This window comes from Micromesistius poutassou, assembly GCF_964030765.1.
Source record: "Micromesistius poutassou genome assembly, chromosome: 10".
NCBI classification, from domain to species: domain Eukaryota; kingdom Metazoa; phylum Chordata; class Actinopteri; order Gadiformes; family Gadidae; genus Micromesistius; species Micromesistius poutassou.
In genome coordinates this window covers 3,371,374-3,389,710 of record NC_140280.1, presented here as the reverse complement: position 1 = coordinate 3,389,710, position 18,337 = coordinate 3,371,374, and the positions used below count along the sequence as shown (strand labels likewise).

The 18,337-nt window shown below is 49.2% G+C and overlaps 1 protein-coding gene across 1 annotated transcript in view; it reads left to right on the top strand.

The window, feature by feature from the left end:
• LOC311353946 (cell adhesion molecule DSCAML1-like) overlaps positions 1-18,337 on the top strand; it is a gene marked incomplete at both ends in the record, with an annotated part of 58,822 nt that overhangs the window by 27,312 nt on the left and 13,173 nt on the right. Inside the window, 16 exon segments of the mRNA XM_084473732.1 lie at positions 155-301; positions 557-835; positions 4,006-4,281; positions 4,980-5,276; positions 5,983-6,255; positions 8,892-9,176; positions 9,565-9,684; positions 10,462-10,638; positions 12,011-12,210; positions 12,834-12,930; positions 13,312-13,440; positions 14,076-14,243; positions 14,528-14,598; positions 15,333-15,573; positions 17,487-17,675; positions 18,142-18,297. Coding sequence (XP_084329858.1) covers positions 155-301; positions 557-835; positions 4,006-4,281; positions 4,980-5,276; positions 5,983-6,255; positions 8,892-9,176; positions 9,565-9,684; positions 10,462-10,638; positions 12,011-12,210; positions 12,834-12,930; positions 13,312-13,440; positions 14,076-14,243; positions 14,528-14,598; positions 15,333-15,573; positions 17,487-17,675; positions 18,142-18,297 — 3,105 coding nt within the window.

Here is an 18,337-nt window from a genome sequence, read left to right as displayed (position 1 = left end):
TCATTCAACCAGTATACCCGTGACACTTGTGTTGATAACTGGTTTAATAACCAGTGTACTAATGGAGCTGGTGTTGTGGTAGCTAGTAGCTGGTGTTGTGGTAGCTAGTCTACTAACCTGTGTACTAATGGAGCTGGTGTTGTGTTGTCCCCAGGTAACCGGTTCTCCTTGACCTCCTTCGGGGCGTTGTACATCTCAGACGTCCAGAAGGAGGACGCCCTCTCCACCTACCGCTGCATCACCCGACACAAGTACAGCGGCGAGACGCGCCAGAGCAACGGGGCGCGTCTCTCTGTCATGGGTAGGTCTGGTGGGGGCTGGTCATTGTCTGATTGTTGTTGGTTTGTTTTTTTATTAGTTGATTTGTTGTTTGAATGTCTATTCGTTGATTTGTTGTGTGTTTATTAGTTGATTTGTTGTTAGTTTATTAGTTGATATGTTGTTGGTTTGTTTGTTTATTAGTTGATTTTTTGTTTGTTTATTAGTTATTAGTATATGCCTTGTTTGTTTGTTGACTTGTTTGAATGATACATCTGCCCCCCTCCCGCCCCCTCAGACCCCACGGAGTCAGCCCCCACCATCCTAGACAGCTTCCAGGCGGGCGAGGTGTTGGCGGGGCAGAGCGTGGAGCTGCCCTGCACCGCGGGGGGCTACCCCACCCCCACGGTGCGCTGGCTGAAGGACGGCCGGCCACTGCCCTCAGACGCCCGCAGGGTCCGCCGCCTCACAGGCCTCACCATCAGCGGCCTGCGCTCTGACGACAGTGGCAGCTACGCCTGCGAGGTCACCAACAGCTTCGGCTCCAAGGAGGTCTCCGGACAGCTGCATGTCATAGGTGGGTGACCAGGGTCCTGCTGGGTTCAGAGGGTCCTGCTGGGTTTAGAGGGTCCTGCTGGGTTTGGAAGAACCTGCTGGGGTGACCAGGGGCCTGCTGGGTTTAGAGGGTCCTGCTGGGTTTAGAGGGGCCTGCTGGGTTTAGAGGGGCCGGCTGGGTTTAGAGGGACCAGCTGGGTTTAGAGGGGCCTGCTGGGTTTAGAGGGACCTGCTGGGTTTAGAGGGACCAGCTGGGTTTAGAGGGGCCTGCTGGGTTTAGAGGGTCCTGCTGGGTTTAGAGGGGCCTGCTGGGTTTAGAGGGACCTGCTGGGTTTAGAGGGACCAGATGGGTTTAGAGGGGCCTGCTGGGTTTAGAGGGGCCTGCTGGGTGACCAGGGACCTGCTGGGTTTAGAGGGACCAGCTGGGTTTAGAGGGACCTGCTGGGTTTAGAGGGACCTGCTAGGTTTAGAGGGGCATGATGGGTTTCAGGGCGTAAATTTCAGCGCGGGATTGCGGGTATTGCGCATATTTTTTTCAAATCGCGCAACTCAGCATAATGCGGGACTATCCCGCACAAATCTCACTTTGTTGTCTGATAATTGTGACAATCTTTGTACAATCTTTGATCTGGCAACAAACACACACGCACGCACGCGTGCAGGCACACAGATCCCATTCGCGCTTGCTCCTTCTCGCTCTCTTCCTCTCAAAAGTTGTACACGACCCATGTGCTGTTCTTGGCAATTATTTCCATCACTATGAGCTTTCAGTAGGCTAATGCAGAAATGGACCGCTTTCAGCGCGGGATTGCGGGTATTGCGCAATCGGTACACATTCATGGTACATCAGGATACTGATGTACCATGAAGATGTGACTGAGAGGAGAGGGAGAAACTAATAGGACTGTATATATTTAAGAAAATAAGTCAGCAACTACCGTTTCCATAGTACATGTAAAAGGATTAAAAGTTAACGAAGGAGAGGGAGAAACTAATAGGACTGTATATAGTTCAGAAAATAAGTCAGCAACTACTGTTTCCATAGTACATGTAAAAGGATTAAAAGTTAATGAATTCATTGAAAACAAAGTGTTTGATTTCTTATTTTCTTCATTTTTCAACTGAGCAAAGATAAATCAGAAGACAGAGTACAGTACACGACAGTTAAAATAACAGTACATGAGGACATTTGTATATGGAATTTAATGAAGAGAATCCCTTAAATTAGTGTTGAGGGGCAAATGTAATTAAGCTCACAAGTAGTATCCCCCCAAACTTTAAAAATCCCCCTTATGTGGAGCTCTTAAGGGGGGAATTCCCCTCCCATTTTGAAAAATGAAATTTAAGCCCTGGGGTTTAGAGGGACCTGCTGGGGTGACCAGGGACCTGCTGGGTTTAGAGGGACCGGATGGGTTTAGAGGGACCTGCTGGGGTGACCAGGAACCTGCTGGGTTTAGAGGGACCGGATGGGTTTAGAGGGACCTGCTGGGGTGACCAGGGACCTGCTGGGTTTAGAGGGACCTGATGGGTTTAGAAGACCTGATCGGTTTTGTGGGACTAAACTAGATGTAAACAGTCTGGGGTCATAACATTTATGAATGCAGCCATTTAAGGAATCCAGGACTAAAAGTACCAAAAGTAAATGAAGGTAGGTTTCCTTTGCAGTTTAAACCCCATGTTAAATGATTCTCAGGACAGATGTTCTGAACGTAATTCATTTAGACTGCTGGCTATTATGACCCGTCAGTGTGGGGTCTCATGACCACACGACAATATGCCATGATGAGTACTGGCACAAAAACACGCACACACACACACACACACACACACGCACACGCACATGCTAACACACACACATACACACGCATACAAACATACACACAGACACACACATGACAGACGCTATAGTGACAGCCGGACACCAGCAGGCTGTTTGCCACGTCTAAGTCACACATCCAGTGTGTGTGACTGTGTGTAGGCAGTGTGTGTGTATGCAGTGCGTCTCCTCCGGGCACAGTAAGAACAGCCAGTGATCCAGTGTGACCGGCTCCATAACGACCTGCCAGCTCACCTCTTCATCACCATGAGGAGGAAGAGAAGGAGTCTAGTCATTTAGTAGACTCAGAGACAGAGGAGGAGGGAGAGGAGGAGGAGGAGGGAGAGGAGGAGGAGGAGGGAGAGGAGGAGGAGTAGCGGGCTAGGAGGAGGAGGAGGAAGAGGAGCAGGAGGAGTGGAGGAGGAAGAGGAGGGAGAGGCAAATGAAGAGGGGTTATAGCCGACCTGACATGGATGATCAGCACCACGTGATGAGAGACACAGACCTAATTACTGAGCTTTATATGAACATTAACAGAACCCTCGAGGACGAGAGAGAGAGAGAGAGAGAGAGAGAGAGAGAGAACGAGTCGGGCATTTGCCAGTGGGCACATCATGGCAGCACACTCTGAGACTCTGACAGGGAGGGGTGTGTGTGTGTGTGTGTGTGTGTGTGTATGTGTGTTGTGTCTGTGTGGGAGGGGGGGGGGGGGTGGTCAGTGATGTTACCCCCCCAGCATACACCACCAGCTGCCTCATTGCTCACTGACATTTACACACACACACACATACACACACACGCATAACCCCTCCTCCATCGCTCTCTCTCGTCCTCTCTCTCTGTCACACACACACACACACACACACACATGCTTGTGAGTGTGTGTGTGTGTGTGTGTGTGTGTGTGTGTGTCTCCAGCTGCTTCCTTAATGAGAACCTCATGCTGAAGTAGATGCTGTGTCTGTTCCTGCATATGATACATATCTACAGTATACATAGCTATATAATAATTCACTGTATATCTATATCTCCATCTATGTATGCCTGTATCCATCTCAATATTTAGGTAGGTTTTTCTACATCCATCTACCTTTATCTATGTATATATTTCTATATTCATCTCTGTATATACTTTATGTATGCATGTCTATATCAATCTCTCTATATCTATGTATGTACTTTTCTATCTATATATTCTATTTGTATGTATTTATTTAAATATATATATATCTTTGTATTTTATATATAGCTAGCTTTACAATATCCAAATATTTTGGAGCAGGTGTTTTTTGTGTCTGTGTTTTGTATCTTTAGTTTCTGTACCTCAGTAACTCTATGTGTGTGTCTCTCTCTCTGTCTCCATGTCTCTCTCCCAGACCCCCTGCGTGTCACCCTGTCCCCTAAGAGTCTGAAGACGGGCATCAGCAGCACCCTGTTCTTCACCTGCACGGTGGAGGGCACGCCCGAGTACGCGGTGACGTGGTACCGCAACACGGAGCCCGTGCTCTCCGACCAGCACATCTCCATCCAGGGCTCGCACAACGACACTCTGCAGATCACCGCCGCACAGAAGTTCCACTCGGGCGCCTACCAGTGCTTCGCCGCACGGAAGGGCATCACCACCCAGGACTTCTCCATCATTCTGCTGGAGGGTGAGGGCAGCGCCTGGAGACACACACCACCTCTCTTGTGTGAAGTTCTGTACCCCTTATGTACTACCTTCTGTACCCCTCAGGAAACACCTTCTGTACCCCTAGCATTACACCTCCTGTAGCCCTAATGTACCACCTCCTGCACCCCTAATGTACCACCTTCTGTACCCCTAATGTACCACCTTCTGTACCCCTAATGTACCACCTTCTGTACCCCTAATGTACTACCTTCTGTACCCCTCAGGAAACCCTTTCTGTACCCCTAATGTACCACCTCCTATACCCCTAATGTACCACCTTCTGTACCCCTAATGTACCACCTTCTGTACCCTTCAGGAAACACCTTCTGTACTCCTAATGTACCACCTTCTGTACCCTTCAGGAAACACCTTCTGTACCCCTAATGTACCCCCTTCTGTAGCCCTCAGGAAACACCTTCTGTACCCTTCAGAAAACACCTTCTGTCCCCCTCAGGAAACACCTTCTGTAGCCCTCAGGAAACACCTTCTGTCCCCTTAATATAATGCATTCTGTACCCCTAATGTACCACCTTCTGTACCCCTAATTTACCACCTATGTTCTGGTTATGTATCGTGTCTCATCATTGTGGTTATGTTCTGGTTGGGTATCTATCTCCTCATTGTGGTTATGTTCTGGTTATGTGTCTCATCATTGTGTTTATGTTCTGCTGTCTCCAGACGGGACACCCCGCATCGTGTCGTCCTTCAGCGAGCGCGTGGTCAACACCGGGGAGCCCTTCTCGCTCATGTGCGCCGCCAAGGGAGCCCCGCCCCCTTCCATCACCTGGACGCTGGATGACGAGCCCGTGGTGCGAGACTCCGCCTACAAGACCAGCCAGTACACCCTCTCGGACGGCCTGACGGTGTCCCACGTCAACGTGAGCAACCCGCTGATCCGCGACGGGGGAGTGTATCGTTGCGCCGCACGCAACTCGGCCGGTAGCGCCGAGTACCAAGCGCGCATAAACGTAAGAGGTGCCTGTCTGCTTTTCAATATACCTGCACTTCACACACACCCGCACACACACCTGGACAGATAGACTCAGAGAGGGCCTCACACACACACATACGCGCACACACACCCCTCTATCTATCTATCTCTCTCTCTTTATCTATCTCTCTCTCTATGTGTATCTATCCATCTATCTGTCTAAATATATAGTCTCTCTCTCTCTCTCTGACTCTCTCTCTCTCTCTCACTCGCTCACTCTATCTCTATCTCTCACTATCTAGCCACCAGTTTAGTTGCTAGTCTCTACTTCTCTACGCACCACATTACTCTCACTAGAAACACAATACATATGATCAACAATATCCAAGCTTTGACCATGCAGGGACATAACTAACCTCCCTCTCTCCTCCTCTCTACTCCAACACCCTGATCACTCCCCTCCCACCACCTCTATCACTATGCTCTGAAACTCCATCACCTCCTCATGCCTTTCTCCTGACCATCAAACTCTCCTCTGTCTTTCATCTGTCACCTCACTCCTATCTCTACATCTATCACTCTCCCTCTGTCACCTCACTCCTATTATCTCAATCTCTCTCTCTCTCTCTCTATCTCTCTCTCTCTCTACCTGTGTGTCCTCCCTCCCTCTCTCTCTCTCTCTGTCTCTACCTGGGTCCTGCCTCTCTCTGCCTCTCTCCCTCCACCCTCTCTCCTCCCCCGTGGCTCCAGGGGCACCTAGGATCAGGCCCATGCGTGACATGACGGCGGTGGCGGGCAGGAACACCTACATCACCTGCCGTGTGATTGGCTACCCCTACTACTCCATCAAGTGGCTGAAGGAGGGCATGCAGCTGCCTGACAACCATCGGCAGGTGGTGTACGAGAATGGCACCCTGCGGCTCACCGACGTGCAGAAGGGATCCGACGAGGGCACCTATCTCTGCAGTGTGCTCATCCAGCCCCAGCTGTCAATCAACCAGACCGTGCACGTCACCGTCAAAGGTGAGCTGGGCTGAAGGGGTCCCAGTGTGTAGTACAGGTAGTCCTCTATAGGTCCCTGAAGGGGTCCCAGTGTGTAGTACAGGTAGTCCTCTATAGGTCCCTGAAGGGGTCCCAGTGTGTAGTACAGGTAGTCCTCTATAGGTCCCTGAAGGGGTCCCAGTGTGTAGTACAGGTAGTCCTCTATAGGTCCCTGAAGGGGTCCCAGTGTGTAGTACAGGTAGTCCTCTATAGGTCCCTGAAGGGATCCCAGTGTGTAATAAAGGTCCAGTGATAGAAGTACACTAGGAGTACATTTAGGTGTTTAAAAAGACCAGTGTGCAGATAAACAGAGAATGTTGTCAACGTGTTGAATTGTATGGGTAAGGGGGGAAGTACAGTCATGGTTTCTTACTCCCAGCTGAAAGGATCTGGGTTTGATGCCCAATGTATGCAGTCTACCTTTAGTCATCCTACATCATCCTTACCCCTACCTGCTCCTTAATGACCTGTCTCTGTACTGTCTAACACCTACCGGCTCCTTAATGACCTGTCTCTGTTCTGTCTGACCCCTCCCTGCTTAATGAAATCTATCTGAATTCACTGTCGTTTTGGGTAAAAGCATTTGATGAATAGTAAAAAGCGTACAATTGTGTAGTGCCTGGTGTGTTTGTGTGTGTATGTGTGTGTATTTGAGTCTGTGTGTGTGTGTGTGTGTGTGTGTGTGAGAGTGAGTAGGTGCGTGTGTATGTGTCTGTGTTTGAGTGTGTGTGTGAGTGTGTGTGTGTGTGTGTGTGTGTGTGTGTGTGTGTGTGTGTGTGTGTGTGTTGTGTGTGGGGGTGTGTTTCTGAGAGAGTGTGTGCGTGTGTATGTCTGTGTTTGAGTGTGTGAGTGCCTGTGTGTGTGCGTGTGATTTAATTAGATGAATAATAATGAGGCCTAGATTAAATCCCCAGATGTCTCAGCTGTGGTACCCCCTCCCCTCCCTAACCCCCGTCTCCATGGCAACGGGATGACTTCCTCCTGCCAATTTGACTTTAACCAGAGCAGCTATTATGGGCTGGCTGGAGATGGGGGGGCTGTAGACCTGCTGGCCAATGACCTTCCCTCCCTACACCTTCTCTGCAGTCCTCCACCATCTCCACCTCCATACAGTGCTCCATCATCTACACAATATACCTATCTACAGTCCTCCACCCTCTCCACCTCTATACAGCACTCCATCATCTACACACTATACCTCAGTACAGGCCTCCACCACCTCCACCTCTATACAGTGCTACATCATCTACACACAATATACCTCTCTACAGTCCTCCACCACCTCCACCTCTATTCAGCACTCCATCATCTTCATACTATCTCTAGTTATAACATCTACACTCTATACCACTAGTTATAACATCTTCACACTTAAACTCTCATTATAACATCTACACTCTATACCTCTAGTTATTACATCTACACTTTATACCTCTAGTTATAACATCTACACTCTATACCTCTAATTATTACATCTACACTCTATACCTCTATTTATGTATTACATCCTCCTTGTATCCTTCATCTTCTTTGTGTATTTCTGTCCATGATCTAATCCTCTTCTTTAAGAGAAGCTTTAATGGTACTTTATTAATCCAAGATGGTAAACTCATATGTTTACACGTATGCAGGGTTCTAAATAAACACCCGCTAACCCGCCAAATGCGGGTTAAAAATCATTTTGGCGGGTGTTAATAAAAACTTACTAGCCAGTTTGGCTGGTGATGCATGAGGCAATCATGTCAGTCAGAGCCGCTATACTGTTCTCGCTTCCTGGGCAGTACTGACTACATTTCCCATGAGCACTGTTGTGATGCTACGTGATGACGTATAAGACGCCCATTGGTTGCGCGCAAGCAGTGCAACCAACCAGTGCGAGAAACCATGGAAACAGAAAACACAAAGAAGAAGAAAAATAATGAATGAACGGAGCAGAAACTATCAAAAGAAGGGAGGGAGCTAGCTAAAGTTAATTAAAAAGTAGCCTAAACTTACACTAAATGCAGCGGTGGTTGGTTGGACAGACGTCTGGGGGAGAGAAGAGGAAGGAGGCAGGGGATGAGATTGAGAATATCAACAACAATGCGTGCAAAACGAAAAAAATAAAGTTCAATGCCAAATGGGTGACGGGTCGTGAATGGCTTGTGTTTGATCACGAAAATGTCGTCATGTTTTGTAAGGACTGCCGCATATACGCAAAAGAAAAAATCTAAACAAACAATTTTGTGGTGGGAACTAATAATTTTAAAGTCGAGGCTGTAAAGGACCATGAGAGTGCCCAGAGTCATCAGGAGAGCTTCAGGATTCAATTAAATTCAATTTAAAAATTTGGCTAGTGGAAATTCTGATTGGCTGGTAACTTTCAAGTTACCAGCCAAACTTACTTAAAGTTACTAGCCAAATTGGCTGGTAATCAAAAAAGTTAATTTAGAACCCTGCACGTATGTATCCCTACTATCTGTCTCTTAATCTCTGGTCCTTCGATTCTTCTCTTTATTGATACAGATGTATGTTCATTAGCCCTCCATATCCCTCTCTATCGATGTGACCTTCCTTCCATCCAGACTCCGTCTTCCTCAGCTCTTCAGCTCTCTAATCTCTCCTCCTCCTCCGCCCAGTTCCTCCTCTGATCCAGCCCTTCGACATCCCCTCTACCTCTGTGGGGAAGCTCATGTACATCGCCTGCGTGGTGTCCTCGGGGGACATGCCCATCCGCATCACCTGGCACAAAGACGGACAGCTCATCATCCCTGGCTCCGCGTCCGGCGTCGCCATAGAAACCAAAGAGTTCATGAGTTCCCTCCAAATCTCCAAGGTGACCTTGAAGCACAACGGGAACTACACCTGCATCGCCAGCAATGCAGCTGCCACCGTCAGCTGGGAGAGACAGCTCATCGTCACTGGTGAGAGATGACCTCTGACCCCTAGATCTGACCCTGACCCTAAACCTTATACTCAGCCCTAAAACTTAACTGACCCTAGCCATGACACTAACTGTAATTCCTTACCTCTAACCCAAGCCCTTACACTAACCTTAACAGATAACCTCTGACCTGAGCCTAGCCTAATGCTACCCCTGACCGCTACCCCTGACCTCTAACCCTGACCTCTAACCTCGACGCTAGCCTTAATGCTACCCCTGACCCCTAACCCTGACCTCTAACCCAAACCCGTAACCCTTACCTCTAACCCTGACCTCTAACCCTGACCCTAGCCCTAATGCCACCCCTGACCCCTGACCCCTAACGGTGTGTTGGTCTGCACTGGGTCTAAGAGCTCTCTCCCTCCCAGTGCCTCCTCGCTTCGTGGTCCAACCCAACAACCAGGACGGCATCTACGGCAAGGCAGGGGTCCTCAACTGTTCTGTAGAGGGGTACCCGCCCCCCAAGGTCATGTGGAAACACGCCAAAGGTAAGGGACAATGCACACATTCACTATGAGAACACCTTCAGACACACACACACACATCCACGATGAGAACACCCTGAGACACACACACACACACACACACACACACACACACACACACACATACACTTTGAGAATGCCCTGAGACACACACACACACACACACACACACACCTGGTTAGCCCACACCATAAACAGAAGAGCCTGGACTTCATTGGTCCCTGAAGAGGCTGGGTGGAAGGGTGATATAAGGAGACGACCTGGAGTACGTTTAGGTTTCAAATAAAATACACTGCTCGTTCATAAATCAATCAAAGCAAACAGAGCAAAACAGTTAGTGAGTAACAACACACCAAAATAACTCCTACCCTTACGGGAAGGGGTTATTTTGGTTGGTATTTGCTTGGTACTTTATGGTATTTGATGGTTTGTATTTGGTGGTATTTGGTGGTAGTTGATGGTATATGTTGGGTATTTGCTGGTATTTGCTGGCATTTGCTAGTATTAATGGTATATGCTTGGTATTTGCTGGTATTCTATGCTATGTGCTTGGTATATGATGGTAATTTCATGGTTCATATTTGGGTGTATTTGCTGTTATTTCCTGGTATTTTGAGGTATTTTAATGCTATGTGCTTGGTATTTGATGGTATTTGATGGTTCGTATTTGGTGGTATTTGATACTATGTGCTTGGTATTTGAGGGTATTTCATGGTATTTCATGGTTCGTATTTGATGGTATTTGGTGGTATTTGACACTATGTGCTCGGCCCTCTGCAGGTATAGGGAACCCCCAGCAGTATCATCCGGTCCCCCTGACCGGCCGCATCCAGGTCATGTCCAACGGGTCACTGCTGATCCGCCACGTGCTGGAGGACGACCGGGGCTACTACCTCTGCCAGGCCTCCAACGGAGTGGGCTCCGACATCAGCAAGAGCATGGTGCTCACCGTCAAGAGTACGTCTCACTCCTGCTGCCCTCTCACTCCTGCTGCCCTCTTACTCTCCTCCTTCAACTGTCCCTCTGTCAGCCTCTCACTGCTCCCTATCTCCCCTTCACCCTCCAATCTCCCCATCCCACTCTCCCCCTCTCACTCACCCCTTTCTCCAACACCTCACTCCCAGGTCTCCGCCACCTGCCGATTCTCTCACCTGCTAACTCACCCCTCTCCCCCCCTCCTACCCACCCTTTCTCATTCCCCTCTCACATCTCCACATACAAACCATTTCTCGCTCTCTCATGTCTCTCACCCTCCCCCCTTCCCCCCGGCAGATCTCTGAGCTTCTGTCTCTGATCACTCTTTTCCTCTTCCTCCCTCCCTAACCCTCTATCAATCTCTCTCTCAGTATATACCTCTCTCCTTCTTTACTCTCTGCGCCTTTTCCTCTCCTCTCTCATCTCTCCATTGCTGGGGGAGGAGGATGGGGAACAGGGGAGGGGGGGGGGGGGCTGGGTATTGACTTATTTGTTCCGGCAGCATGTCTACGCTCTCAGGACGGTTTGGTGGGGAAGAGCTCCGATGAATTAGTGATGAAAACAAAACCACAGGAACCAACCTCCGATCAATAACCACGTCTACTAGAGAGAGCGGGAGAGGGGGGAGAGAGAGACAGAGGGAGAGAGGTAGAACACAGAGAAAACAGCAGGGGTTAGAATCCAGATGAATTGTGACGCAGTTGTCAGAACACCTTTACCGAAGGTGTTTCATTCCGATCGTTTTAAAGCTAACCATTTAAACTGCCTTTTCTGGATGTCACTTTAATAAAATCTATCTACATTTCGGATTAGCAGAAGAGTGCTTCGTTTTTTATGCCGCATGAATTCAGTAGTGCTACAGTCTTGTGTGGGACGGCCCGACGTACAGGACATCCTGCTCAGCTGGAAGCCTAGGAGAAGTACAAACATGAACGAACGAAAGTCAGTGTCAGCTCCAAGCATCTCAGGAAACAACAGTAGCTGCGACTCACTTGCTCTGGAACAAACAAGACAACACAAAACAACCACAACAGCTCCATGGTGGTGCTGTGATGCTGAGGCACATAGGGACAGAGCTCTACAACACCAATGGGTTCTGATGTTCCATGCCACTAAAATAGAGCTGTGCTAACCTGAAAAAAGACTACTCCATAACTGCCAAATTCATTTTGTGAGGTTATTTAATTTAGTAACATTAACTAACACAAATATTTTGCTCTGTATTGAATGTGTTGTTTTGTTCAGCGATCTGAGGGATGCAGCGATTCAGTGATGATCAAAAAGCAGATCCATTCGATAACACTTTATTGGAAGGTTCTGAGTGTCCTAACTGACTGGTCTCTGGTCCCTCCAGTTCCCGCCATGATCACCAGCCACCCCAACACCACCATGGCCAGGAAGGGCCAGACCAAGGAGCTGAACTGCACCGCCCGCGGGGAGCAGCCTATCATCATCCGCTGGGAGCGAGGAGACACCGTCATCGATGCCGAGAGGAACCCCCGCTACTCCATCTCCATCAACAAGAAGGGGGACGAGGTCATCTCCACCCTCAAGGTAAACACCTAGTCACCTCCATCCTCAAGGTGAACACCCAGTCATCTACACCCTAAAGGTAAACACATAGTCATCTCCACCCTCAAGGTAAACATCTAGTCAGCTCCACCCCCAAGGTAAACACCTAGTCAGCTCCACCCTCAAGGTAAACACCTAGTCATCACCACCCACAAGGTGAAGACCTAGTCATCTCCACCCTCAAGGTGAAGACCTAGTCATCTCCACCCTCAAGTTAAACACCTAGTCATCTCCACCCTCAAGGTAAACACCTAGTCATCCCCACCCTCAAGGTGAACACCTAGTCATCTCCACCCTCAAGGTGAACACCTAGTCATCTCCACCCTCAAGGTGAACACCTAGTCATCTCCACCCTCAAGGTCAATACTGACATGGATCTGAATTCACTGTCTAACCCCTACCCACTCCTTAATGACAGGGATCTGTATTCACTGTCTAACCCTGACCTGCTCCTCAATGACATGGATCTGAATTTGCTGAAGCTGTTGATAAAAGTGTGACAACTAAATATCTAACAATCTGTGTTTGTGTGTGTGTGTGTGTGTGTGTGTGTGTGTGTGTGTGTGTGTGTGTGTGTGTGTGTGTGTGTGTGTGTGTGTGTGCAGCTCAACCCAGCAGAACGAGGAGACTCAGTGTTCTTCTCTTGTCACGCCATCAACTCCTACGGAGAGGGGAGAGGACTGATCCAGCTCACTGTGCAAGGTACACACACACACACACACACACACACACACACACACACACACACACCGTACACACCACCCACACAAACAGACACACACACACACACACACACACACACACACACACACACACACACCGTACACACCACCCACACACAAACAGACATCCAACAGAACTCCCATATTAAGGCAGGATGGTCTTATGATAATAATAATAATAATAATAATAATAATAATAATAATAATAATAATAGTGATGATTCAAAATGATGCAGTTCGGATGCAGTTTGTTTCTACATAATTTATATTGAAGACAAGCCACGCCCCCTCCTAGCGACCCTACAGAGAGAGCTCCACCCCCCAACCTAACCTTGACCCTTCTCCTCTGTACCCCATGCAGAGCCCCCGGACCCCCCGGAGCTGGAGGTGCGGGAGGTGAAGGACCGCAGCATGAACCTCAGGTGGATCCAGAGGTTTGACGGCAACAGCATCATCACCAGCTACGACATCGAGTACAAGAACAAGTCAGGTAGGCTGCTTTAATGTCCACTGTAGAACCAGTCAGGTAGGCTGCTCTACTGTCCACTGTAGAACCAGTGGGGTAGGCTGCTCTACTGTCCACTGTAGAACCAGTCAGGTAGGCGGATTTAATGTCCACTGTAGAACAGGTCAGGTAGGCTGCTCTACTGTCCACTGTAGTACAGGTCAGGTAGGCTGCTCTGCTGTCCACTGTAGTACAGGTCAGGTAGGCTGCTCTGCTGTCCACTGTAGTACAGGTCAGGTAGGCTGATCTGCTGTCCACTGTAGTACAGGTCAGGTAGGCTGCTCTGCTGTCCACTGTAGTACAGGTCAGGTAGGCTGCTCTGCTGTCCACTGTAGTACAGGTCAGGTAGGCTGCTCTGCTGTCCACTGTAGTACAGGTCAGGTAGGCTGCTTGACTCTCTGTTGTTATCAAACCCTTTTACTGTTATTATTTACAACTACAAACAGTTCAGAGGCTCCATCTGCCTGGAAACATGAAGCCAAGACATTCAATTGAACTTAATGTGATCTTTTGTGTGTGTGTGTGTGTGTGTGTGTGTGTGTGTGTGTGTGTTTGTGTGTTTATGTGTGTGTGTGTGTGTGTGTGTGTGTGTGTGTGTGTGTGTGTGTGTGTGTGTCCAGACTCCTGGGACCACATGTACACCACCAGGAACATCTCCCCCACCAACAACCAGGCCAACATCGTGGAGCTGCACCCCGCCTGCGTCTACAGCATCCGCATGTACTCCTACAACAAGATCGGGCGCAGCGCCCCCAGCAAGGAGCTCACCATCAGCACCGAGGAAGCACGTAGGTCTCCACCCTAACCGACCCCACTCAACCACAGCTCCACCCACACTGACCCCACTAAACCACACATCCACCTTCACTGACCCCACTCAACCACACCTCCACCCTCACTGACCCCACTCCACCTCACCTCCACCCTCACTGACCCCACTCAACCATACCTCCACCCTCACTGACCCCACTCAACCACACCTCCACCCTCACTGACCCCACCTCCACCCTCCACCCTCCACCCCATATGTATATGTGATGTCATGACAACCAGTCTCTTACTTCCTATCCAGAACCTGATGGTCCGCCCATGGACGTCATCCTCCAGCCAATGACATCTCAGAGCATCCGGGTCACATGGAGGGTGAGAGATGATTGGTTCTCTCATACTATACTACCATCTGATTGGAGGATACTGTATACATGTTGTCCATATATAAACACTCAGGTTAAGATGCAACAGAGAGCTCGTGTGTTAATCTGTGTTTATTACCTAACTTCACATTTCAAAATCCTTTCAGCATTACGTCAGTTCATTCGATTTTGTGTTTAAGCATCTAAATGTATGCCATGGTAATGAAGCAAAGACCTAGACAACCTAGAGTCATCGATACAATGCCAAACAACAGACATTAATTCTGAAATGCACCCAGAACATTCTATCTACCTCTATTTACACGCTGCAGACATATCTGCAGTATTTTTCTGTAGCTACATACAAACTAGCTACCACATTCAAAATGCAAATGCAGTAGGAAATTCAAATTCTAATGAATCTCAATCGAATCTCCCTGCTGTGGGAATAGGAAACAGCCAAACATATCTAGCTCCACATTGCAGATATTGCTAATGTTGGATCTATCTGCAACAGAGCTACTGAATAAACTATCTGCAGTTTGTTCCAGATAGAGCTACGCTATAAACACTGTCTGCAGTGTGTAAAAGCTACTGTATAAACTATCTGCAGTGTGTAATAGAGAGGTAGTGTATGAACTATGTAACAGATAGAGCTACTGTATGAACTATGTGCAGTGTGTCGCAGATAGAGCTACTGTATGAACTGTATGTAGTGTGTAACAGTATTCTCTGCCCCCCCAGGCCCCTAAGAAAGAGCTCCAGAACGGGCTGATCCGGGGCTACCAGATCGGTTACCGTGAGAACGGGCCGGGCAGCAGCGGGCAGTACAGCATCGTGGAGATGAAGGCCACGGGGGACAGCGAGGTGTACACCCTGGACAACCTGAAGAAGTTTGCCCAGTACGGGGTGGTGGTCCAGGCCTTCAACAGGGCTGGCACCGGGCCCTCCAGCACCGAGATCAACGCCACCACGCTGGAGGATGGTAGGAGGACTCTAGCCATTTCTCAATACCAAGTATGCGAACTACGGACTCGCAGACTTGGAAGTACGTACTTGGCAAGTCCGGACTTCCAAGTACAGACTTCCGAGGACGCGAGTACGCACCTGCAATTGGAACAGCAGCAGACTCGATGACGTCACCACCTCAGCTCTGTTAACTGCTTTACGGCCTCATGTAGGCATATACTACTGAACAATATAAACAAATTATATAAAACTAAGCCCCAGCCTCTTTCATTTTGAAATAGTATGTTAATATTTGGAATGAATATAAATGAAAAGATATGCTTGTCGTGTGAGCTATACACACGACTTTTTATATGTAGGGTACAGATGCGTGTGCCTAACTGCCTATGTAGGCTAGTTGGAGAGTAGGCTATTGATATAATAATTATGAATGAGCAAGAAATTACACAGATTATCCTCGGAAGAACGGCCTCATCGAGAACGCATTGAGAACACTTCCGGGTTTTACGACTGTACTCGCGTACTTGCGTACGCGAGTACCAAGTTGGAATTGGAACAGTACTTTGGCTACGACTGATGACGTTTCACGAGAACGCAAGTACACAAGTACAGACGAGAACGCGAATTGAGAAACGGCATCTGTCTGTCTGCCTGTCTGTCTGTCTGTCTGTCTGTCTGTCTGTCTGTCTGTCTGTCTGTCTGTCTACCTGCCTGTCTGTCTGTCTGTCTGTCTGTCTAAAAACCTACCTCCCTGTCTGTTTGTCTGCCTGTCTGTCTGTCCTGTCTAGATGGGAGTATGGAGGGATAAAGGGGCTTAGGGGTTGAGGGTTGGGGGTCTGGTAGTTGTGTTTACTAAATGGACAGACTGCCGCGTGGGGGAGCAGTAAGATGGAGCATTTGCATACAAGTGCACGTGCACCCGTGCACGCTTACTGGCATGGTAGAAATAAAACCTCATCACCTCCCCTCCTCCTCCCCCTCCACCCCTCCCCCTACTTTATTTAATTAGTCCCCTCATTAGACTGATGAAGAGAGAGACGAAGGAACTCTCCCTTCCTCCCTCTATCCAGCTCTCTCTCTCTCTCACACACACCCCCTCTCCCACTCTACCTCTCTCTCTCTCTCTCTCTCTCTCTCTCTCTCGCTATCTCTCTCTCTCTCTCTCTCTCTCTCTCTCTCTCTCTCTCTCTCTCTCTCTCTCTCTCTCTCTCTCTCTCTCTCCCACCAGTAGTGCTAGAACACCAGTATGTTCTACCACTACTCCACAGAACAGAGCCATCTTTTAGAACCCATTCCTTCAGAAACAAATCGAAGCGCACCAGAGCCAATTCTCTCTCCCTGTCCATCTGGGGGTCCGAGGGTAATACGACTAGGGGCACGCCTCCTTCCTGTAGAGGCGGGGACGGGGTCCGTGTGGGGGACCCTCCCTGTGTGTGTGGTGGGGCCCTAATGACAGAGAAAGGGCCCTGATTACTACAACAATAGCAGTGATGGTAATTGTAGGGACGGTGAGCGTCTGAGTGTGGTGCTCCTGCTGCCACGAGCCGCCGCGCCGCCCACAATGAACGCTTTGTCTCGCTCACCTCTGGGCCCTCATCCGGTATAGATGGACCCGTACCTGTACTATGTACTGCTGCTGGTACTACTGCTAGTACTACTGCTGGTACTAGTGCTTGTACTACTGCTAGTACTACTGCTGGCACTACTGCTGGTACTACTGCTAGTACTACTGCTGGCACTACTGCTGGTACTACTGCTAGTACTACTGCTGGCACTACTGCTGGTACTGCTGCTGGGACTCTCTCTGCAAAGACCAGCTATATCTTGATCTAATAATAATCAAATCTCCCTCTCTCCTCTCTCTCTCATCCCCTCCCACCTCTCTCTCACCCCCTCACCCTTCCCCCTCTCATACTCTCTCCCCCCCAGTTCCCAGTGAGCCTCCCCAGAACGTGCGTGCGATCTCAGTGACATCAGACGAGGCGGTGATCACGTGGGCGGAGCCTCCTCGTGTGACCCTGCATGGTGTGCTCAAGGGCTACCGGGTGGTGTACTGGTCGCTGTTCCCTGATGGAGGTAGGTGGTGTTGCCCCGGCCACGCCCAGTGGCCTTTCCCCAGTCATTACTTTACTTTACTTGTATTCATTCTTCACACAGAATCACCCCTAACACCATCCGAACACCCTACTACACCTACACTGACCCTGCCCACCTGCTACACCACCACCACCCTTACCATCCCATCCCATATTAGAACAACACCTCCATCCCCTCCACCTACACATCCTATACCTACATTTACCCTACACCCCCCTTACTCTTGCTACACTCCTACCACACCTCCAACCCCCTTCACTCCAACAACACCACCCTTACACATCGCCCCTTACACCCTAACACCATCCCTACCCCTCCAACAGCTCCAACCAAACCTAATCTACATCTCCAACTACACCCCACACCACCCCTAGACCTGCTTTACTTCTTCTATACTTCCTTTACTCCAACTTCACCTCCTACCCCCCAACTCCACCTTCACCTCTCCTGTCCATGTGTAAACTTTGTAAACTCTTCCACCCGCCAGAGTGGGGAGAGATGCAGAACATCACCACCATGAGGGAGCAGGTGGAGCTGCACGCTCTGGAGAAGTTCACCAACTACAGCGTCCAGGTGCTGGCCTACACCCAGGCTGGTGACGGTGTCCGCAGCAACGTGCTGTACATCCAGACCCGCGAAGACCGTGAGTACACACACTGGCAAGCAGGGATATATACTGTAGT